This window comes from Biomphalaria glabrata, chromosome 6 (assembly GCF_947242115.1).
Source record: "Biomphalaria glabrata chromosome 6, xgBioGlab47.1, whole genome shotgun sequence".
NCBI lineage: Eukaryota > Metazoa > Mollusca > Gastropoda > Planorbidae > Biomphalaria > Biomphalaria glabrata.
This window is the reverse complement of record NC_074716.1, coordinates 32356234-32380860: the sequence shown is the minus strand read 5'-3', so window position 1 is coordinate 32380860 and position 24627 is coordinate 32356234. Positions and strand designations below refer to the sequence as shown.

Sequence of the window (24627 nt, the reverse complement as noted above, 5' to 3'; positions counted from 1 at the left end):
GAGTTCGCAGCGCTCCCCCAGCGCGGGGCGAAGCCCCGCCGCCGAGCACTATTTCTGGTATTGAAAGCCAACAAAATGCATATTCTGAGGTATATACAGTGCATTATCTTGCTATTAAAAAGTTTTATTTCAAAAACCTAATGTGCTATTCTTACTGACTTAGATCCTCTCGCGCCGTTCGGCGCATTTTCCGGCAAGCTGTTTCCGCAACTCTTATTTTGGGTAATTCATTTTGTCGGAAAACATGTCCGCAAAACCTCATGCGACGCTCTGTCACAACCTTACTAAGGATTCGACTCCCAGATCGGCACATGATTTCTTTGATTTAGACCCGATCTCTATGACTGACTCCTAAAATCTGTCTTAGCCATCTTTGTTGAGACACATTTAATGATTTTCAATTTCGGCAGAAGACTATTCACACTTAATTAATTGAGCCCAAGCCACTGGTAGAAATCTGTAACCTTTCTTGACTACGCTCTTGGAATTACATGCCTGTATTTCGCTTTAGATTTTATATGGAAAAGGAAAGTTTTTTCGTCAAATCATCTGTTGAGGCGTTTTAAACTAAAAAATCTCTGGGTTTTTTTTTTGTTTTGTTTTTAATTCAAAACCCAATTTAGCTACGATCATAGAATTTGGTGACTGTAGTTTGCTTTAAAATAATATTGAAGAGAGATTTTCAACTCTAAACGCTCTGTAGGGGAATTTTAAACTCAAAACCATCTGGAGGGGTTTTAAAATTTAAAGAAAAAGCCATCTGGAGGAGGGGGATTTAAACTCAAAACCCCTTTGGCTACGCTCATAGATTTTATAGTGTGTAATTTGCTTTTTTTTTATATTGAAGAGGTACTTTTTAGCTTCAAACCCCAACTGGAAGGGGGAGGGGGGTTAAACTCAAAACCCCGTTGGCTACGCTCATAGAATTTTGAGTGTGTAATTTGCTTTTTTTTATTGAAGATGGGCTTATAGTAAATTTTGGATGGGGTTTTAAAATCAAAATCTTCCTCAACTTTGCTGTTGGAATTTGGGGATTGTTGTTTGCATTTTTTTTGTTTTGTTTTATAGAAGAGGGGGATTTAACTGCAAAAACCTCTGATAGGGGGTTTAAAATTCAAAACCCCCTGTAGGGGGTTTTAAACTCAAAGCCCCCTGGTAGAGGGATTTGTATCTCAAAACCCCCTGATAGGAGTTTTAAAATCTCAAAACCCCCTGGTAGGGGGATTTAAACTCAAAACCCCCTGGTAGAGGGTTTTTAACTCAAAACTGCCTCGGCTGTGCTGTGGTAAGTGATGATTTAGTATTAAAATCTCATCTAAAATAAACAAAATGAAAGCAAAAATCAGTCATTAAGTCCGTCCCCCCCCCCTGCGGGGGGGGGGGGATTTCATTTCGGGGGGGTTTGAACCCCAAGAACCCCCCCCTGGCTACGCCCATGGGTTCTAGATCTAGATCCAGTCTAGATCTGGATTTAGATCTAGAATCTTTACTAGGTCTAGAATCTCGATTACAATCTAGACTAGATCTAGAATCTAGAAAAAAATCTACATCTAGACTAAAATTCGTATTATACACGTTTAATGTTAAAATTACTAGGTCTAGAGCTAGACAAATATTATGATCAGGCAGAACCGCCGCTACCTATTGTGCAACGTGTCATTGCACGCAGGCGGCCGACTTTAGGGGGCGTCAAATCTTATTCCAAGTTTACTTTTTTTTATTTAGTTAAATTTTTACAAATTACTTTAAAATATTTTATATAAATTCCTATTAATCCATTCTTCTTTGAAAATATAAACAATATTCGTACCTAAGAAATAGAAACTATTTTGAAAACTAAATTTAAAAAAAAAAAAAGCAGCGTGCTCGGGATTACGCAGGTTATTTGTAATATTTGTTTTGAGACGAATAGCCCACCAGGTAATTAAAATGTCGATTTTAAAACATTTTCAGGGGGGGGGGCGCGTAAGTTCCTCTTATGAGGTTGGGGAGGACGCAACGTCCTGACAAAAAGGGGTGTTATGGAGTGTGTGTGTTTCCTCACGGCCTCACGGTGGTGAGAAGAGGTTACAAGATTTATTTCTGGTTACGCAGTGACAAGGATGAAATTAAAGTACCTAGTGCAAATGTGAGACGATCTTAACACTTTTTTTTTTTGTTGTGAGCTGGATTTTTGTTTAAATCTCAGTTTATTTCATTACTATTAGATCTATATCTCATCTCAAGTTAAATCCTGAATAATAACAGTTATATTGAGTTTTTCTTCACAAAGAAGATTGTTCAAGTTATTTAAAGTTCATTTATTTAACAAATATATAACGCCTACATCGGTTTAGTTGTACTAGCTGTTTGAAACTACAAGCCAACAACCGACCAACAACATCGGTGGGGGGGGGGGGCGGCGAAAAAATGTTCAGACACGTTGCCTACCTGAGCAGAAACGTTTTAGTGAACTTTCATGACGTCACTTTGGATGCTATACACAGTGGTGGAGTAATAGATATGAAAAATAAAACCTAAAAATTGTGACTAAGTTTCTTTTCTTTTTTATTAGATTCTTTAAAAAAAACTCAGGGACCTCACTGTGGAAATCTACATCGCTCTTCTGAGCTCCAGCTTCTAAAGGGGACTCGAACGTAAATATTGTTATCTATAATAGGGAGTCGCCACCAGGGAATGTGAGAATCATTGCCTTTCTATGTTTTATTTCAAGTCATTGTAAAAGTGACTTGTACTTTGGATTATATACTTTGTATTAGACTCATGAAAATATTCAGCCCTGAGTTGCTTCATTTGTTGGATAAACTTGTAGGCAACTCTGAATCCGTGTATGTTAGATTATTGTGGATGTAGTGTATACCTCGCCAAAATACAATGGTGATAATTATTATGAACATCTATGTAACGTTGAAAAAGTTCCACTCTCACTGGCTTTTGTATTTCGAGCTTTTTTTTTCGGATTATGCTTGAATTAAAAAAAAAAAGTTATTATATCCACGTCCAGACCATAATGTGTAACATTTTTAAGCAGCTAAAGTTATCGAGAAACTGTATGTAGATCATGTTCAGTTACGTTGTTCTTTGTAATATACCAGCAGAAGTTCATCAATTAAAATCGTCGCAAATACATGAGCATAACTGAGTAGTCAGAACGAGATCAGTTGGTAGTGTTTATCACAAAGAACCTAAATGTCTGATTTCTGTAGACACATATATCCGAAATTGTTCATGGTGCATAGTTTATAGTTGTACATGAGGGGTACAACAACGGTGCGAATATAATAGAAAAAATAGATTGGTCTACAAAAAATACATTTAAATTAAAATGTCCAGCTCAGTCTTATTGGAATTTTTTTTTCAAGAAAAAAAAAAGGGGGAGGGGGAGGGCGCATTTTAAAATTCCGCACGCAGGCGGCCACAACCCTCGCGGCGGCCCTGTGATCAGGATTTGTAGGCCTACTAGTGGGTTCTTGTGTACTATGCTGTTCGTATCAGATTCACTTCACAGTGTGATACTACTGTTTACATAATAAATAAATCTGCACCCCTAAGCTGTAAATAGATAAGCTATTTCCGTAATATAGGACTATTACAGATGTAAATTTTGTTGATATTGTTTAATACATTGAAATCTAAATCAAGATTTATATCTGGCCTCTATTTAGTCTAATTTAGTTGTTGTCAAGTGTATAAAGAGGATATGTTAAAACTGCAATTAGTTCTAGTAGTTTAGCTATATAATGATTTCTAATGATAATTTAAAGTTTACTGTATACATGCGGGAATTCCACTGACGTGTCTTCAAAATAGACCAAATTGATTATATTGTGAAAAAATATAATTGCCAAACCAAAGTTTTCCCAGTGTGGCTAATTAGATAGTATTTCTTCCCAGTGATATACATCAACTGTTAAATTTGTAGGAAATGGTAAGGGCCCTTTTCAAAATCCTTGTCCTGGTTTAACCCTTGACGAACAGGGGCGGACTGGCTATATGGAAATTTGGGCCAATGCTCTATGGGCCGGTACTCAAATTGGCCGATAAGGCCACAAAAAATGTCCGCAAGGATGCTACACGTTTTGAATTGTTTTAGCTTTTATAATATTCTTAATTAAAAGTTTCCCTTTGAGCGATTTGTTTAAAAATATCTTTTACAGACACATTTTCCGAAGAAATTTAATAATCTACACCCGTAGATAAGAGGAGGCACGGATGCCGAGAGGAAAAGCTTGGCCTACGAGCCGAGGGTTCCCGGGTTCAAATCCTGGTGAAGTTGGTTGGTCGTTGTGCTGGCTACATGACACCCTTGTAAACCATGGGCCACAAAAACAGATGACCTTTACAAAAAGAGATGACCTTTATACCATCTTCCCTATAGACCACAAGGTCTGAAAGGTGCAATTTACAATATGAAACTTAACATAATGATTTTAAGGACAGATAGAATTAGATGTCCATCATACGATATACAAATAATAAGGCCGGGTTAATTTTGACACCTAGTTCGCCTCTGAAGAGGAATAGTAAAAGAAAAAGTGAATATATTATTCCTCGCATTTTTGCCCGAAGATTATCCTAAACTTTAGTCCGGTGTACAAAATAAGGAAGTATCTATTAGCTAATTATTTTAATAATAATTTTTGTGCACTTTCAGCACAGTAGAATCATATAATTGAACACATAGGGAAACTAATCAGACTGATGTTAAGAGAATACAACTTTTGTAAGTGTCTCAAATACGCTAAATGTTTGGTGCAACGAACTATATGTCAGCCATTCACTTAATCATCGTCAACATCATCTGTTCCCTGACTTTTGTGCTAATAGCACTAGCGGATCAAGAACTTTGGAGTGGGGGAGGCGTTTTATTTTCCAAACCCTTATTCTAACGCCCAGTAAACCCTAACCCTATGCATAAACGTGCGTACAGCATATGTATCCGGAAAGTCATTCTCTACGGACAACTCGCGACTGGCTCAAGAAAAACTTGTCGCCCCCACCTCCGTTACATGGATGTAATAAAACGGAACCTCAAATCAGTGAACATTGATACTGACCATTGGGAAGACATAGCTCTAGACCGCACTAGATGGAGAGACAGTGACCAAGAAAGCTATGGACAGCGAAGAAACACGGGCTAAAGCTCTGGAAGAAAAGCGTATCATGTGAGAAATGGCCAGCTTCTCTACCACCAAAGTGAAAGCCACCTTGAGAAATTCAGTGGACCAATTAGATTCTACTCTATTTTTTTTTTCATGTTTAAGATTCAAGCATAAAATGTGAGTTATAGTCCCAAATGTATTTAACTAGAAAAATATCAGATTGAGTAAAGGTTGGAAAAAGGCGACTAGGAAAATAATATGTAAGTTCAGAAGTCATCTCTTATACTTTAAAAATATCGTATGAATTCTAAATTTTCCAAAATAAAGTCTTTCTTAAAACAATTATGATAAATCATGTGCTATTACATAAATTCTGTCGCCATATTTGACTACCCTGTTTTAAAACGTCATGTTTTCATCTGGAAAGGAAAGAGGGGGGGAGGTAGAGTGAAAACGATTATTCCTCGATCCTTTATATAATTTTTTTAAGGAATTTTATTTGGAATTAAAGATTAGGCATGGGGCAAATTGATAAAAGAATCTAATTTATAGCATATATAAATTTTATTAGTGACCTTTTTTTGTAATTTCTTAACTAAAATACAAAAAGAAAAAAATTGGTTTGTCCGATGGGCGGAGGGAGATTGCATTGCCCCTCCCACCTTGTACAACCCTTTTTCATTTTATATTACTAATGATAACATTTGAGATTAAAGTGTGTGTGCGACATAATATACAAATGGGTTATAATATCAATATGCAACTTATATAGATATTCAACTAATTGTGTTCTCAAATTCTTATTTCTCTATAAAAGTAGGACCGCCCCCCCCACTCAGAAGGCTAGAACGAGGAGGGCAGTAGAAGCAATCGCCCCCCACCTCAACGAATCGGCTAAGATACCAGAAGGGTAGCGACAGAATAAAAAATTATATAGTAATTCAACTCATTTAACAAACTATGATTTCTCCATAAAAGTAGGACCGTCCCCCCCCCCCACTCAAAGAGTTTTGGTGGGAAGGGCAGTTGATGTATTCGCCCCAATCCCGCCCCACCCAATCGGCTAACAGGGGAACGACATAATATAAAGATCGGTTAAAATATCAGTAACACGTTTTAAACATATAGATATTTAATTGATTTCTACAAATAAATTGGACTGCCCCCATTCGAAGGCTTATGGTGGGGGGGGGGCAGGGATTGATGCCATCGCCACTTACCCAACCCACCAATTTGGCCAACATACTTTAGGGGGGGGGGAGGCGAAATAATCTAAAAATAGGTTGAAATATAAATATTTAGTATATATTATTAACATAAAAAATACATTCGTATACAAATTGTGTGATTTCTTTTACTAAAATTCGTCCGCCCCCCCTTTTTGGGTTGGGGGATGGCCGAGTGGGAGGGGAGGGGCGATCGCCCCTATTGCCCCCCCCCCCCCGGATCGCCAGTTGGCCTAATATTATTAATAATAAAGGTAGTAATATCGTTACAATCAATGAGGAGAAAAAATCATTTACATTTATCCCGTAATAAACTATTTCCACATATAACTTGACCAACCTTTAAATTTAATCCAGACGAGACCTCGCTGTTTGAACATTTCAATTTTGGCCTCAGTCTGAAAGGTCTGTTCACTCATAATATGTGTGCTGTAGAAAATTGAGTTAAGCTTTTGTTGGATTTGATTTTCAATTTACAACAAAGTTCTATCGTGTTATGAAATAAGCATACTATTATGTCAGAAGAAAGTCTTTATGAAGATGGAGAAAAGAAGACAATATTGTCTTACTTTTATTAATTTATACTTTCTTTATGGGTGGAAAATGTAATAAATAAAATTGGTCAAAAGTTGAAAGTCTACAAATTCCCGTTTGGTAGCAAAATTGAAAGAGCATCGTTTTGATAATGAAAATGTGTGTTCTAGCCCAATACCATTTTTTTTTTATCAATAACTATATAATCCGATCTGATCAAATCCAATTAAATCTAATACTGTCAGATACGATCCTATGTCATTCGTTCTGATGCAATTATACCACACCTGATCCAATTTGATTTGAACATTAAAAAAGGATTTTTTTCAACCTTATATGCCTATTGCTCGTTTTGAATTAAAAAAAAAAACATTACTTATAGGAGTTAAATATATTTGCATAAAGAAAACTTAGAAATAACTACACTTATAGTGATAAGATCAAACATTTATTAAACATAGTCTGTGGTGGAGGCTGTCCAGGCCCGAGCAAGCTATTAAACATAGTCTGTGGTGGAGGCTGTCCAGGCCCGAGCAAGCTATTAAACATAGTCTGTGGTGGAGGCTGTCCAGGCCCGAGCAAGCTATTAAACATAGTCTGTGGTGGAGGCTGTCCAGGCCCAAGCAAGCTATTAAACATAGTCTGTGGTGGAGGCTGTCCAGGCGGGAGCAAGCTATTATAACATAGTCTGTGGTGGAGGCTGTCCATACCCGCGCAAGCTATTATAACATAGTCTGTGATGGAGGCTGTCCAGGCCCGAGCAAGCTATTATAACATAGTCTGTGGTGGAGGCTGTCCAGGCCCGAGCAAGCTATTAAACATAGTCTGTGGTGGAGGCTGTCCAGGCCCGAGCAAGCTATTAAACATAGTCTGTGGTGGAGGCTGTCCAGGCCCGAGCAAGCTATTATAACATAGTCTGTGGTGGAGGCTGTTCAGGCCCGAGCAAGCTATTAAACATAGTCTGTGGTGGAGGCTGTCCAGGCGGGAGAAAGCTATTAAACATAGTCTGTGGTGGAGGCTGTCCAGGCGGGAGCAAGCTATTATAACATAGTCTGTGGTGGAGGCTGTCCAGGCGGGAGCAAGCTATTATAACATAGTCTGTGGTGGAGGCTGTCCAGGCCCGAGCAAGCTATTATAACATAGTCTGTGGTGGAGGCTGTCCAGGCCCGAGCAAGCTATTAAACATAGTCTGTGGTGGAGGCTGTCCAGGCCCGAGCAAGCTATTATAACATAGTGTAGGACAGGCCACTGTTCTGTTTCCTCATATTTCTCACGGCAGGGCCAAATTTTGCGGGAAAGAGAAGAGGAAACCGTGTCACATATTCTTTTGACTGAAGGATCTTAAAAATAACATGGAAAGAAAGAGTGTGTAAAACCAAGATCCTCGAGAGAACGGGCCTTCCCAGCATCTTTACAGTCCTCAGGCAACGCCGCCTGCGCTGGCTCGGACATGTTCGCCGGATGTAGGACAATCGTATCCCGAAAATCATCCTGTACGTTCAATTTGCGTCTGGCTCAAGAAAAACTGGTCGCCCAAACCTCCGTTATGTTGATGTGATAAAAAGGGATTTAAAATCAGTGAATATTGATACTGACTATTGAGAAGACATAGCCTTAGACCGCACTAGTTGGAGAGAGACGGTGACCAAGAGAGTCATGGACAGCGAGAAAACATGGGCCTCAGCTCTTGGAGAAAAGCGTGCCACACGAAAAATGGCCAGCTCCCGTACCACCAAAGCGAAAGCCATCTTGACCTGCAATATATGTGAACACAGTTAACCCTATCGTGTCGGCAATAGGGTTACAACAGTATTTATTCAGTATTGAATGTTAGGAAAATAGTGCGCATTGCCTTCTAAGTCTAGATCTAAGGGCCTATCATTGGAATATTATAAAGTCTAGTAGATCTATACATTCGCTTAACCGGGATTATCGGAGGCATAGAGGGAGAGAGGAAATCTAACATTCAATAAAAAAAAAACAATAAAAAAAAAACATGACAAAGTGTGCTAATTACAGAGTTGTTTATTAAATTTAAAGTTGTTTTAATTTATTGATATATTTTCTAAGTTTTGGTTATATTTTTACGTAAATCTTATATAGATATATAAAGAATCGCTTTTGTAAATTGAATCGCTGCGGTTTCGATTGCAAAAGGTGTTTAGTTGCCTAGGCACACGAAAGATAGTAATTGGTTAAATTTTCTTATTTTTTCGTCCACACTAAGTGAGAGAATTAGTGATATGTCAGTTAGGTAGCCTACTATATTACTATATTCTATATTGGTAATTTTTTTGTGAAACATTCTGAATCTCATTTTCAACATGTTGATAATAATTAATCGACAACAATAAGAATAAATATTTGAATAAATAAAACAAAAAAAAACAAAAAGAAAGAAAGACGTAGCTATATAAACTAACCTGTTCTTACAAGTGTAAACTGTATTCCCTACGGAGACATTTTCTTGTGAATCATCACACTTTGGGGCCATGTTCCAATCAACATACAGCAATTGAATTGAAATATTTTTATTTTCTATTGCTTTTATTGTACAGACTATATGATTACTGTCATTCGATAAGTCATTATATATTAGATATTTAGATTTACCTAAATCTGTATTAATGACTGTTTTATTAATGTTAACGTTGTATACAGAATCTCCTGCTGTGAAAATATATACACATTGTGATTATAAAATGAATGCATTGTTTTTATCTTTCAAAAATAAATTATCCAACAATAAAGTAGTAGTAGTATAGAAATTCTATTACATAACAAACAAGAAAAGTAAAAATAAATACTTTAAACAAACAAAGCTTAGGCCTAAATTATGCGTAATTGTAGTGTAATAACTTAAGGGAAGCAACTCAACGAGACATAGATGTTTATTTACACGGAGATATGACAAATACATAGGACATCTGCCTTGAACACAGCATCTTTATATCAGCTCTAGACTTGGAGGGAAATCATTCTCTCTCTCTCATGTCAACATCCTTCCTAGTCTGGTCACTAATAGTGCGCACCTTCTGCACTATCTTGGATGGCGGTGTGCATGGCGGGGTTATAACAGTATCAATTAGTTTGGATCAATCATTAATTTGATTTGTAATAGATCCTAACTTGTTAAATTGAATATTGCTCTTGCGTAAAGTGTCTTGATTTGATAACGATATTCTTAATAATTTGTGAGTTAAATCTAGCAAACAAAGGAATAATAAGCTGGAGTGTTAAGACACATTTGACCTCTGTAACTAGTTTATGGGTAAACTAGATCTACATGCTTGACTGACCATGCCAATGTGTTATTGTTTCCCTGACCACTCAACACTGTTGGTATGCGCAAGAGAAAAAAAACGCGTGATGGTCAACACCATCAACCATACACACTACACTAGGACTACATGTGTAGGCCCACTACATCTATCTGACCAGGTTGTTCAAAACAGTCGAAAACATGGTTTATTGATTTATTATTTTGGGGGTAGCGAGGGTGTAGATGAGTTTTTCTTTCTTCTGTATTTGGTTTTCCTAATGCTCTAAGATCTATTTAACTGAAGATCTAAAACTAAATCTCAATAATAGGCCTAAAGACATCAATTTAACCTATGCTTCGGTACGATCTAAGATTCAAGCTATAAATAGGTATAATTGATGTTTCCGCTGTTAATAAAATATCATTTGTCGCAAATTAATTAATCTCAAACATTAAATTTTGACCTACAAAACATCAGATTCCAACCATTAACTAACGCTACTACCAGTATTAAGCCCTTGAAGCCAGAACCAGATGGGGTCCTTGGACTTTAAATTACAAGTCTGATGACCAGTAATTGGTCTGAAATTCATGAACACATACATCCGACAACTATACAATCCAGATTGTACTTTTGAGAGATTTACATCGGTGCTAAGAAGATTGATTTGCAGAAGAGCTGGCTATTCTTTCTCCACACAACAGCAGATACAGGAAAAGATAAGCGTCGTTGCGGACAATTCAGCTAGAATGGGTCTTAGGCCTACCATAAAAAGAGGGAAGAGCAAGGTGTTCAAGATAAAGGCATCCAACAACACACCCATTATAGTCCAAGGTGAGGTGCTGGAAGAGGTGGAAAGCTTCAACTATCTCTGCAATATCCAAGACAACAATTGAGGAACAGATGCAGATGTCAAAACCCGTATTGGTAAAGCTCGAGCAGCCTTCCATCAGCTGAAGAACACCTGGTGATCTAGCGAAATAAGTTGCCCAACTATATGAAAATATTACTCGTTCATGGATCTAGGTCATATGGGCATGTTTACATGAGACAAGACCGAAAGGATCTAAATCTAATTTTAATAACTACACTTTGCAAATATAGTTTTCACTGCGACACTTGTAAATTAAATATAGCCCATAGATTTCATTATTTAATGAAATTAACTTTCAAATTTGTGTTTTAAAAGCATTTTTACATAAATTCCGTCCTTATATCTGTGAATTTAGACGTCCTGGCGTACTTTATAGTCCCATTCATCGCTCTTCTTACATTAGTCAAGACCGAAAGGTTACGCATGCGCAGAACTTAAAATCTCTCTAAACCTAAATCTAGATCTAAGTCTAAGATGATAGAAATACTCTTCGCAAAGATAGTTTGATACTTAAATACATAAACATATTTGATAAAACTTTGCATAAATGTTCCTTAGTTTATGACGAAGACCGTAGTGTGTGTTTAATGTCCCTACCACAACCGCAGGGCCCTAAAAACAGACAAAAGGTACCTAGTTGCATCTCTATTAAAGTACAAAACGTTTTAACTAATGAGGTAAACCCGTTTTAATATCTAAATTTATCTCTGTTGAAGAAACTTGATACATTGAGTAAACCAGTTTCCGTAGTATTTTATATTTGATATGAATGTATCGGCTTAACTTGTGAACCCTTTTTCGGAAAACTACTTTTATTTTCGTGTCAAAAGAGAAAAACTTGAAAGGAAAAACTTGAAAGGATCATTAGCTAAGTTTGACATAGATCTAAATCCAATTCACTAGATTAGAAATACACAAACTAAGACCCGCAGGCCGCGGGTAATGTCAGGCTAGTATAATATAAAGTATTATAAAGCAAAAAGTAAGGCGTATGTATGTATGTATGTATGTATGTATGTATGTATGTATGTATGTATGTATGTATGTATGTATGTATGTATGTATGTATGTATGTATGTATGTATGTATGTATGTATGTATGTATGTATGTATGTATGTATGAATGTATGTATGTATGTATATATGTATGTATGTAGGTATGGCCCGAATATAAATCAAAATCTTGTGACCAATCTTGATAAAACTTGGCATAAATGTTCCGTGGATACTAACTGGAAATGTAAAATATGTAAAGTAGCCCCAAAACAAACTTAATTCCATCCAAAAAGAAGTTGACCAACTCTATGAAAGTATTCTGGGTCGTAGTGCAATATTGACATGAGACAAGACCGAAAGGAAGCCTAGATCTAGATCTCATTCTTACATGATACATCTGCTCTTCGCAAACAGTTTTTTACTTTAACACATGAACATACAAAATATAGTCCATTCATTTTATTAAAAAATTCACCTACAAATTTGTGTTTCAAAAGCATATTTAGATAAACTCGTTCCCTAATGCTGCAATGCTCCGTTTTAACCTACATTTCATAGCATTTTATAATATCTCGCGCTTCTTACACTATCACCACAGAAAGGTCACGCATGCGCAGGACATAACATTCTAACATTCACGCATTCATTTTATATATAACATTTTGTTTAATTGTTGCTAATACACTATATCAGTGACAATATTTGAAGTTAGTGTAGCTAATTGTGTTGTATTAGCTGTTGATGTATTTGTAAATAAACCGCCACATTGTTATTTGAAACTCTTGTTGTCAAGTTCTTGTGTTAGATGAGCTGTGCTGAGCAGAGTTTACAGAAGGACGAATAGAGAAGATCGTAACAATATTATATATTCTTATATATTTTATTTTCCTGGTACTGTTCCCTGAAGGAAGATCTTTGCAAGCCCCGAAGACCTTGTAATATGGCCATAGATTTTTAGTATAGTTAGTAGGTCATCATGGGGTCCAATCGCTGCAGTAACCCTGTCTCTAATCTTTTGGTTTGTGATACGGTTATTAAATGTTATACCTAGGATCCTTCTGTATCATCTCAATTCTATTGCTAGGATCTTCCTCTCTAGCTCTGCAGTCAGCGTCAAAGACACACACGTATATACAATGTGACCATTACCAGGGAGCGCATCAGTCTGATTATGACCAATAGCCAACATGGCTTTAAAAGGGGCATCAGTATATTATTAAAGGTGAAAAACTGACTAGTGTCAGTAGTTTTAAATACCTCTGATGAGGGAACGAAACCTGAACTACTGGCCCGAATTGCACAGTCCAATTAAATAACATGGAAAGTAAAGACATAGCCATCGGCATCAAAATCAGACAAATCCGGCCTACAGCAAGAAAGGAAAAAAAACTTGACACCGCTTACGTCACTAGGCTTACAGCAGTACACTAAAACATTTCTTTGCAAACATGAACAAGTTCTAATGAATCAATACTCCTAATCAAACCTTTGCGCACTGTCTTCATGTAGGCTCTATTAGACTTGTCAACAAATTAAAAGCCACCTACACGGCTCTCCGCAATAAAAATGCAAACTATTCAGAAAACATTTAAAACACAGTAATATGATCATTCATCGGTGTCACAGCCTCATTAGAAATTTAGTGAATTTTTTTCACCTAGGGTTAAGAAGGTGATGCTACGAGAAAATCTGAGTCGAAAGGGGAAATGAGAAATATTAAACTCAAATTAAGCTAGTTCCAACTTTGTCCTCAGCAAGGAAGGACGTATATTTCATATGGACTTATTTATATTTAATTGGAATTATTGAATCTGTGGTTTGATTATATTATTTTTTTTATACTAATTTGGACGTGTATTCTATGTGTCCAGTATATGAAACTGAAGAAGGACACTAGTGCACATTTTGTTACTTATTTTTTTTTATACTAAGAGAGCAGTTACAATAACAATTACATTAGTTGCTGTCCTCTCAGATTCTTATCCCACTGCCTTGGTGCTGTAGACTGTTCAAATCCTTTTGCATGAGTATCAGTGTTGGGAGTTGCCAGCTCCTTTTGAAAACTCCAGTTGAAATTAGAATGGCCCCGTCGCTGTTGAACTTCCTCGAAATGTGAGGAATGCAGCGGTGGCGGGGCTAAATCAACGATGAAGAAGCAGACTGCGTGGGCTGAGAATTGACTTGAGATGGAGAGCTAAGCTCTCAGGGTTCGTTGATGAAGAGGTTCCTTCCTCCGCGATCTAGATTATAGACTCAGGTTTAACTGTCAATCCCAGAAATGATGGGACTAACAGAAATAAAGGAACTGGAACAAGAGTTCAGGGAGTCATAGTAATAAGCATCAGGAATTCATACATAAATGTGACAGTGTAGAGTAATCTATGACCACAACGTTATTCTTTTTTTACATTAGGCCGTCTGCCATGAACATTGAAATGACACTTAAGCAAAAGAAATGCAGAAGTGTCCGTTTGAGGGGCGCTACTCTTTATTTAACAAAATGGGCAAGGGGAAATAACATGTGATTATTTTCTAAGCGCAGAGTTACTGCGTTAAAAGATCAAGTCGATCAGCCGAGATAAAAGAAAAAGCATTTTACAACTATATACAAGATTGTGTCAATGATAAATTTAGAACTTTAGAAACAATAATGTTGACGTGGAAAAAAGTTAATACAGCAAATAAATATGTACACATGAAATATATATACAGCAAATAAATATGTACACATGAAATAATTATGTTCCTCACTTTCGACTGTGAGAAATAGACATAATGAACAAATTAAAGATAAATGAAATAAAGAAAAAAAAAGTTGCAGCAATTAACATTATTTTTACCACAAGTCCAAGTGAATAGAATAAGGGGGTACAACTAAAAGAATCTGTAAATAAATGAACCTCAACGTTCTATAGTAAATGGGGAGATTGCACTGACTGGTGAAGTTTGAGACTTCTATGCCGCTTCGCCGGAAATAAGGGAGGGACCGTAAAGCATGTGATAAATCAATCACGTGATAAGTAAATATGACATCCGGTCAAGATTAGCGCCTCCCTCTTATTCGAAAATAGTGGTCGTAAGAGCACCTAGCCATAGAACAAGCGTGACGTACGCTCAGGGTCTAGACGATAAAAAGGTGAGGGGGATAATCTGGCCGACTCGCAAGGTGAAAGGATCTCAGATCGTCTCAGCGATCGAGAAAGTCAATAAAATTGATAAACATCACACTGGAATAGAATTACAGAAACATAGTCCAGATGGTGAAGTTGACGAGTTGAAGATGTGGCGCGGCTTAGGAAAGTGAATGCAATAAAGTAAGTGAGAGGTGGAAAATAGTCTAGACACACACCTTTTTATGGCTTTTATATCAGACAAGAATTAAATAATTAAATGAGGTCGATTATTTTTGCTCAGCGGACGGATCGTCACATCCTCAACAGTAAAAGTAAAAAAAAATGATCGGACATGATCATTCTCATGATGCTGTTTAAATAATACTTTCGTTATCTGAAAACAAGCATATTTAACACCAATTGTCCAGATAAACGGATAGGGCTCCTAAGTAATTGTCCAATCTTACTGATTAGTGAAGAATAGTATTTATGGATCTAGGCTTGTTTACATGAGAAAAGATCGAAAGGATTTTAGATCTAGAACAATTTTAAGAAATACACTTTGCGCAGATAGTTTTTTACTTTGACACATGAAAATACAAAAGAATGTCTATTTATTTCATTATATAATAAAATGAACCTTTAAATTTGTGTTTCAAAAGCATTTTTTACAAAAATTAGTTCCCTATATCTGTGACTATAGATTTCCTAGCGAAGATTCTTTCATAAGACAATACCGTAATGTTACACATCTTTCCATTCGTAGGTCTAAAACTCTAATTCAACTCTAAGATAATATAACTTCTCTTCGCACAGATAGTTTTATACTTTAACACATGAACATACTAATTATAGTCCATTCATTTCATATCTTGATCAAATTAACATTCAAATTTGGTTTTCAAAGCATTTTTAATACATTCGTTTACGAAAGATGCGAAGCCGTGTTGAGATAGGCCTATATTCATTCATGAAACGCGTACTAAAAATTATTTCGTTTAATTGTTTACAAAACACTCTCAGTGACTATATCGAAAATGATACGCAAATAAAAACCCGCGGGTCGCAGGTAAGATATGTCTAGTATTATATAAATGCAAGATTTACTCACTCGATGGTATACAGGAATAAGCCACATCAAAATGTGATGCTAATACATCTCTACTATCTGTAGCACATCTAAAATATAAAGTAGGCAGGGCAAAATTTTCCATGTTACAATTTATCTTTCCAGTACATCTTCTTTGTAAGTCAATCCATAGAAAACTGATATTTCCATCAAGAAATATTGGCTTTTTGCTATCAGATTGACATCCTTCCTGATTTTGACAAACAAATAGTAGAAGTTAAATTTCTTCTTTACTCTTATATATTACATATATATATATATATATATATATATATATATATATATATGACTTGCGGACCAAGAATTTTGGAGTAGTGGGGGGGGGCGATGTTTTTGCAAACCCTAGCCCTATCGCCCAGTGAACCCCAACCCTATGCATATATATATATATATGAAATATATAAAAAGCGGTGTTCTTAGCCGAACTAAAAACAGTCATGTTGGTGGCCGTCGCCACGACGCCAGGCTTTTTCTTGCATTCTTCACTGCAGATACGCATTATCTTGACATCTACAGCATATTATTCATCCTATTAAAAAAGGCAGGTCAAATTAAGTAAAATAAAGTAAAATGGGGGCGAGGGCCGATCCTGAAGTGTGACAGACAATCGAGGCACAATTAGCTTAAGTATATCTTTATCAGGCGTATTTATTGTAATATTATCTTCATCTTAAGCAAGGCTCTTGCATGAGGCTTGTTTTGGTCAGCATAATACATACACTTAACGATGGTTAAACGCTAAAAATATCTAATTTTCAAGAACCTTTTGAAAAATGTTTTACTTAGAAAATATTTTAATATGAATTTATAGGGCCTTACTACATTGCAAATACAACCGATTTGTTACTTGAAAAGATAGGCGACCTCACAGCTTTAGTATTAGGCTTTGAGCATTATCGCCGAATATTAAAAATTTGAAAAATTATATTTTTTAAAAAGCTCATTCGTAAGTGATTATAAGTGAATCATTTTGATTAGTAGGCCTGTTTGAGCTTTTGTTTTTTTCAGAACTACAATTCAAAGCTAAAAACAAAAAAATTCGGAAGTGGGAGGATAATTTAAATGGACCAAATAGAATCTACTCTAAATTTTTTTGCATTTTTAGAATTCAAGCAAAAATTGTGAGTTATAGTCCCCAATTTATTTATACAATAGAAAAATATCAGATTGAGTAAAGGTTGGAAAAAGGCGACTAGGAAAAGAATATTTGGGTCCAGAACTAATCTCAATTGTTACTCTTATACTGAAAAATTTTGTATGATTTCTAAATTTTCCAAAACAAAGTCTTTCTGAAAACAATTATGATAAAATCAAGTGCAATTACATAAACTCTGTCGCCAAATTTGACTATTCTGTTTTAAAACGTCATGTTTTCGTCTGGAAAGGCGAAGGGGCAGTAGAGTGAAAACGATTAATCCACGCTCATTTTTATAATGTCTGCTAATGATTGCATTTGGCATAAAAGAATAGGGAGTGGGGCGACTCGATATAAGAATTTAATTTAGAGCATATGTAAATTATATTAGAGACAGAGTTTATAAATTTTGTAATTTAACTAAAATACAAAAAGAAAAAGTTTTGATTTGTAAGCTGGAGGGAGGACGATTGCATGTATCGTCCCTCCCACCTGGTATAACCCTTTTTCATTTAATATTAACTAATGATAAAACTTAAGATTAGAGTTTGTTGTGACATAATATACAAATAGAATCAAATGTGAATATGTAGCTTATATTATATAGTGTTGTAACATTTAAAGGAAGCAATTCAACGGCAAGTGAACAATGACAATAGATAACAAAGCAATGCCAGTATCAACAACCATCCAACATCGCACTTCCTCTTCCTCTCTTTCCATTTATTTAGTCCATTTTAGTGCACTGGTGCGCAGCCATAAAGCCTCTACAGAACATGGTTATTACATTCCCCTTTTCTTATGTCTGTTATTCCCCAATAGACTCTGTTCCTCTCTCCTCTCCACAATAATGGTACAACCGATCAACGTGTACCACCTTGCATTTAGTTCGAGGACACCTCTAGATACGGTATACCACTTCGTTGATTCTTTTCACATTCCCATATGGACCTTCCCAATCCTTTTGTAATTTAAGCGATCTTCACTTCTTTATCTTTGGGTAGTACAGCCAAACGAGATCATGTTCTACAAACCCAGTAGAATTGGCCCTTCTATTGTATCTGGTCTTCATGAGGTCACTACTGTCTTTTATCCCATTCGTACAAGTGCATGAACCTTCTTAAGACTCCTTCTAAGTTCTGGTAGGTATTTGCTAGCTCCCGTTTGTTTGTCTTCTTGCAGCCCAAATAAGAGGTATGCTGGCAGCCGAAGTTCCCGACCAAATAATAATTTGGCTTGCGTATAACCAGTGGTTGCATGAACTGCTCCTCTATAAGACATGAGTAATAGAGAAATGTAGTCATCCCAATCGTTTTGCTTTTCTACAGTCATCTTAGCCAAGTGTTTATCAACGTGCAATTAAAGCGTTCCACCATCCCGTCTGACAGAAGGTGAAGTGGTGTTCTTCGACTCTTTTCAATTTTTAAGATTTTGCAAATCTCCTGGTATAGTTTGGATTCAAAGTTGCTTTCTTGATCCGAATGTAGTTCCATAGGTACACCAAAGCAGCTAATTAGATGTTCCACCAAAATATCTACTATTGTTGTGTTTTCTTGGTTTGATATCGCGAAAGCCTCGGGCCATTTACTAAAATATACCATTATTACTAGAATATATCTGTTGCCTTTTAGTGTCTCAGGAAACGGGCCGCTATATTCAATGCAGATTCATCACAAATACAGCAACGGACCTTGATCTCACGATGAACTCCTTGTGACCGGCTCGGCTTATACTCTTCGAGAACCTCCGTCATCCGTCTGAGCACTTGTGTTAAATCTTCTTCCTGGATTGCCAGTTTCCGACCACAATGAATGTTGTTGGATGTAATAGGACAATGCGTACTCAAGGGTTTTGCTTGCATTACGCTTGCCAGTGACTCTAACAACTTTCTTTAGCTCTGGGTCTCGAACGGCATCGATGAAGGCATCAGTGACACTTATTTCTAGGAACTCTTGTGCTTCTGTGGTGTATGTTAGATGGGCAAGTCGTTCAATGTCCTTTTTTATCTTTTGTAGGGTTTCACTGACCCGCTGTTGCCTGGTCTTCAGTTGGACCCCATAAACTTCCTATAAGTGCTCGTCTTTTATCAAAGCTCCATAGCCTGGACTTGAGCATCGTAGTCCTGCTGGTTTGGAATGGATTGGAGTACTTCGGAAGCATTTCCTTTAAGGGCCAGTACTAGAGCGGTCCCTTTTTTCTCCTCGCTGCCCCACTTGTTGACATAAGAAACTGTCTCAAACTGTCTTCTGTAGACTGATCGGATGGCGGACCAATCAAACACAGGGAGTTTTATCTTTCCAAACGCTTCGTGTAAAATTGACCCTTTAATAGTCACCGGTGCCTTGCTGAGCCCTTCTCTAACTTGAACCTCCTATGTCTTTTTCTAGTCCTGATCCCTGTGTCTAGTGCGTCTTTTTTGTCCTGCATTGTTCTAATTCCTATATTAAGTGTGTGTATTGAAATATTTACTATTTGTTTATGTTTGTGTAACTTCGAGAGAATGTGTTTTCAACATTGATTTAGTGTGTTACTGTCCAAGTCTCTTTCGTCAGTTCATGTGTCGTTCTAGTTTAATAAAGCCTTGTTTTAGGTTACTCTTCAGTGTTCCTTTATTTCTTAATACAGTGTGCCAATCTTTTCTATCCTGACCTGCATTGTACTCAATTTTTCTTGAAATTCTATCCTCATTGCGCCCATGTTTTTTTGCATCTTACCTAGGAGTTCAGTTATATCTGGCCCAACGTTAAATTAATAACTGTCCGGGTCTTCTTCTTCCTCAATCAGGGCTTGTCGGAGACGAGCTGTGTCTCCTTGCTTCCATAAAGCTTTAGACCTCAGTACCGATGCGCTTGTTTTAGCTCTTTAATCAAGAGATGGTCTAGTTTCAAAATAGGAGAAGCCATTACTAAACTACCTCCTATTCGTGAGTCACCATTGATCCCACTTATAACACCAATGTTATAACATTTAAAAGAAGCAATTCAACGGCAAGTGAACAATGATAATACAATAGATCACAAAGCAAGGCCAGTATCAACAACCATCAATCATCGCACTTCCTCTTCCCCCTTTAATTTATTAAGTCCATTTTAGTGCGCTGGTGCGCAGCCAATAAGCCACTACAGAACATGGTAATTACAATAGATTTTGTTAACAAACTATAATTTATCCATAAAATAGGAACCTCCCCCCCCCACCCTCTCAAAAATATTAGGTGTGAAGGGCATTCGATGTAATCGCCCCCCAACCTCACCCCATTGGCCAACAGGGGAACGACATAATATTAAGATTGGTTAAAATATCAATTACAAGTTTTAATCATAGAAATATCCCACTCAAAAGTTTATTGTGCGGGGGGGGGGGGGGGGAGGCGGGATTGATGCCATCGACCCTCTCCGCTCCACCAAAAGGGGGGGGGCGAAATAATCTAAAAAAAGGTCCAAATATAAATAATTAGTACATATTATTAACAAAAGTAATAAATTTGTATACAAATTGTGTGAATGCTTTACTAAAATTCATCCACCCAGCCCCCTAACGCCCACTGGATCCGCCAGTGATATATAAATGCTATGACTTATTTAACACAATGAAGTTGAATACTTTACCCCTAGTAGTCTGATGTAATGAAATAAAATTCCACTTTTTTTGCATTCTCCGTCTTGTCGTAGAAATGGATGGTTAACAGAATAAACATCTGTATATATTTTATCTTCGTTATTGTCTGATAATAAAAAATATTTAAAAAGCCTGTTAGAAAAAAAACAACAATGAAATATTCAAATAGTATGTTTGTATTGGCCCTACTTTTAAGAACTCACTCTTTCTGTCTATCTGTATGTCTGATACGCTAAAATTAAATCATAAATTATATATATATATATATATATATATATATATGTGTGTGTGTGTGTGTGTGTTTGTGTGTATATATATCACTAATCCTTATTACATTCTGACACTTAATTCTTTCGGGAAGATGTTTATTATATCCGAGAATAGGTAGTGTGGAGTTCTTGGAAAAACTGTAGACTCCCCCTTGCTGACAAGCCCCGCCGCCAAGCACTATTTCCGGTATTGAAAGCCAACAAAATACATATTATGAGATGTATACATTCATTATCCCGCGAAAATATATACGTGTGTTTACACACACACATAATTAATCTTTATTACGTACTTAGCCTTCATTCTTTTGAAGACGTTTATTGTATCCTGCAATAGGTTCTTCCTGCAGTAAGTGGAAAATTTGTAAAATCCCCGCTCTTGACAGCAAGGGAGTCTGGGAGCGCTGGGAGCTCCCACAGCGCGGGGCGGAAAGCTGTTTCCAAAAAAAAAATCACTGGCAACGTCTGAAGCCTCTCCCCACCTGCTCTGAGAACCACCATGAAAGTGTGTCGTGAAGTTGTACTAGGATGTCCCTGTTTACGCTTTCCTCGTATTGGCCTCCATGTCATCGTAACTCTTATTATGAGTAATTCATTTTGTCGGAGTACAAGTCCCTCAAACCTCATGTGAAAACCTTACTAAGGGGTCGACTCCCAGTTCGGCAAAGGATTTCCTTGATTGAGACACGATCTCTATAACTGACTCCAAAAATCGTCTTAGCTATCTTTGTTGAGCCACATTTAGTCTTTTTCAGACCAGCTACTGGTAAAAATTTGTAACCTCTCTTGGCTCCCCTTTTGGAATTAGGTGACTAGTTTGCTTTAGACTTTATATTGAAAAGGAAAGTTTTATCGTCAAAATCATCGGTTGAGGGGTTTTAAACAAAAAAATATTTGGAGCATTTTTTTTTTAAATTTCAAAGCCTCATTTAGCTACGCTCATAGAATTTGGTAGAGTAATTTGCTTTAGAATAATATTGAAAAGGGGGTTTTCAACATCAAAACCCTCTGTATGGGGATTTTAAACTCAAAACCATCTGGAGGGTTTTTAAACTTTAAACTTTAAAAAAGCCATCTGGACGAGGGGAGTTTAAACTTAAAACCCCCCATTGGCTTAGCTACGCTCAAAGACTTTTAGTGTATAATTTACTTTATTTTTATATTTAAGAGGTATATTTTAAATTCAAATCCCGCTGAAGGGGGGTTTAAACTCAAAACCCCTTTGGCAAGGCTCATAGCATTTTTAATTGGTACTTTTCTTATTTTATGCAGAAGAGGGGGGGTATCGTAAATTTCGGAGGGGGGTTTAAAATCTAAATCTTCCTTAGCTATGCTCTTGGAATTTGGGGATTGTTGTTTGCATTTTTTTAAATAGAAACGAGGTTTTTTTAAATGAGGGGGTTTAACTGCAAAACCCCCTGGTAGGGGGTTTTAAACTTAAATCTCCCTTTGCTGCGCTAGGGCAAGTGATGGTTTAGTATTAAAATCTCTCCTAAAATAAACAAAATCAAAGCCAAAAATCAGTCACTTAGTTCCAACCCCCCCCCCCCCAAAAAAAAATGGGGGGATTTCATTTCGGGGGGAGGGGGGGGGTTGAACCACAAACCTCCACCGGCTACACCTATGAATTAATCCCATTCTTGTATGTATGTAAGACTAAGACTGCTTTATTAATCCTTACGGGAATTTGTTGTGATTACAAGGACTCTTTTCTCAAATAAAGACAACACAACAGAAAAATACACATAAATACAACAGACACAACATAAAGAGTTCATTCAGCGACTGCACACAGGCATCTTGGTGCATTTCATGTTCTCTGATCAATGAGTGGCGGTGATAGAGTCTGACCGAGTGAGTTACGAACGAGTTTTTGTACCGCTCCGTTCTTGTTTTGATTGACAGTAGTCGCCCACTTCACGACGACCTGACGTAGTTCTGATGGAGCGGGTGGCCGTTGTCTTGCAAGATTTTTCGATTTTTTTTAGGCACTTTTGTTCAAAAAGTTCCTTTAAATGTGGTAATGTGAGTGTAATTTTTGATGCTTTTTAAATGATGTTTTCTAGACGTCGCAATAATTTAGATGAGACGTTGCCTTGCCAACAAGTTATTCCGTATATTAGCAGATTTTGTATAGTCGTAAAAAGTCTCAAGGATCTTCTTGTTTAGCTTAAAGCTATTGAGTTAGTATAGAAAAAAGAGTCTTTGGGCAGTTTTCTTTGTCAGAGTTCCAAGGTGTCTTCCCATGAAAGCTTGTTGTTGATGATAACGCCTAGATATTTATATGCCTTCACTTGTTCTATTGATGTAGTGTTTATTTGCAGTTCACGTACAGTTTGTTTTTTCTTTCTAAAATCTATTATAAGTTCTTTAGTTTTTGTGACATTCAGTTCTAGAGAGTTGTCGGTGCACCAATTTGTAAACTCTTCTATCGAGTTTCGATACTGAGTTTCGTCTCCTGAAATAAGACCGACTATGGCAGTATCATCAGCGAATCTAATGAGTTTAACTGAGTCATAGATGCTTCTTATGTCATTAGTGTAAAGACTGTATAGTACAGGAGAAAGTACACAACCTTGTGGAGCACCCGTACATAGTATTCGAGTTGACGATTTGGTGTTGTTGACTTTAACATACTGGGATCGTTGGGTTAAAAAGTTTAGAACCCATGCTTGTAAGTAAGGGCTTACATTTAAGTTACTCATTTGTTTATCATTAGATGTGGCTGTATAGGGGCATAAGGGGGTATTGGAAAGGGGTAGTACCTTTGATGGTCCGGCATGCTGCACCTTTAGGTGGACGGCCTCACTGGTCCCCTTCCAACCCCTAAATCTCTCACATGTGGCTCCAAGCGCCATGCCCTGGAAAACCGCTTCAGCTGGCGGACTAAATCATGTGAGGGGGTGGTGATAACATGGCACCACTGGGCGAAAGGCCTTCTAGATTAAGGTCTCCGGCCAGGGCGGAAGAGTCCCAGGATGGACTACAACGGCCACGTGTTCAGGACCAAGGCGATCCACCTAATTGGAGGCATTCGGCTGTGGTCAGCATGGAGAGGGATGGGCGCCGCCATGCAAGTAAACAGCCCTTGTTACACCAAATGAGATGATGACCGTTAATAAACCCATACCGGCTCGGCCGTCGCCCGGGTTACCAAGGGCCGCGCCTACCGTTACAGACCAGGGCGGGGGTGAGAAGTATACTACTGGTCCATGCAAAACTAAAATAAATACCAGAAATAAAATCACCATAGGAACATGGAATGTGAGATCACTAAGAGACGAAGGAAAAGTTGAAGAGCTCACACATGAACTTAACCGACTCCGTTTCAACATCATAGGACTCTCTGAAATGCGATGGAAAAACAT

The 24627-nt window shown here is 37.2% G+C and overlaps 1 protein-coding gene across 4 annotated transcripts in view; it reads right to left on the bottom strand.

Annotated features, from left to right (window-relative positions):
* Positions 1-24627, bottom strand: part of LOC106074461 (uncharacterized) — a 56562-nt gene that overhangs the window by 18470 nt on the left and 13465 nt on the right. For 2 of the 4 annotated variants that reach the window (XM_056032547.1, XM_056032549.1), the window contains exons 3-6: positions 20981-21096; positions 16220-16427; positions 9286-9532; positions 6669-6757 (exon numbers count right to left, since the gene is read on the bottom strand). In XM_056032547.1, coding sequence (XP_055888522.1) covers positions 6669-6757; positions 9286-9532; positions 16220-16427; positions 20981-21096 — 660 coding nt within the window. The remainder of the gene's footprint in view (positions 1-6668; positions 6758-9285; positions 9533-16219; positions 16428-20980; positions 21097-24627) is intronic. The other 2 variants (XM_056032548.1, XM_056032550.1) reach the window with 2 other exon arrangements.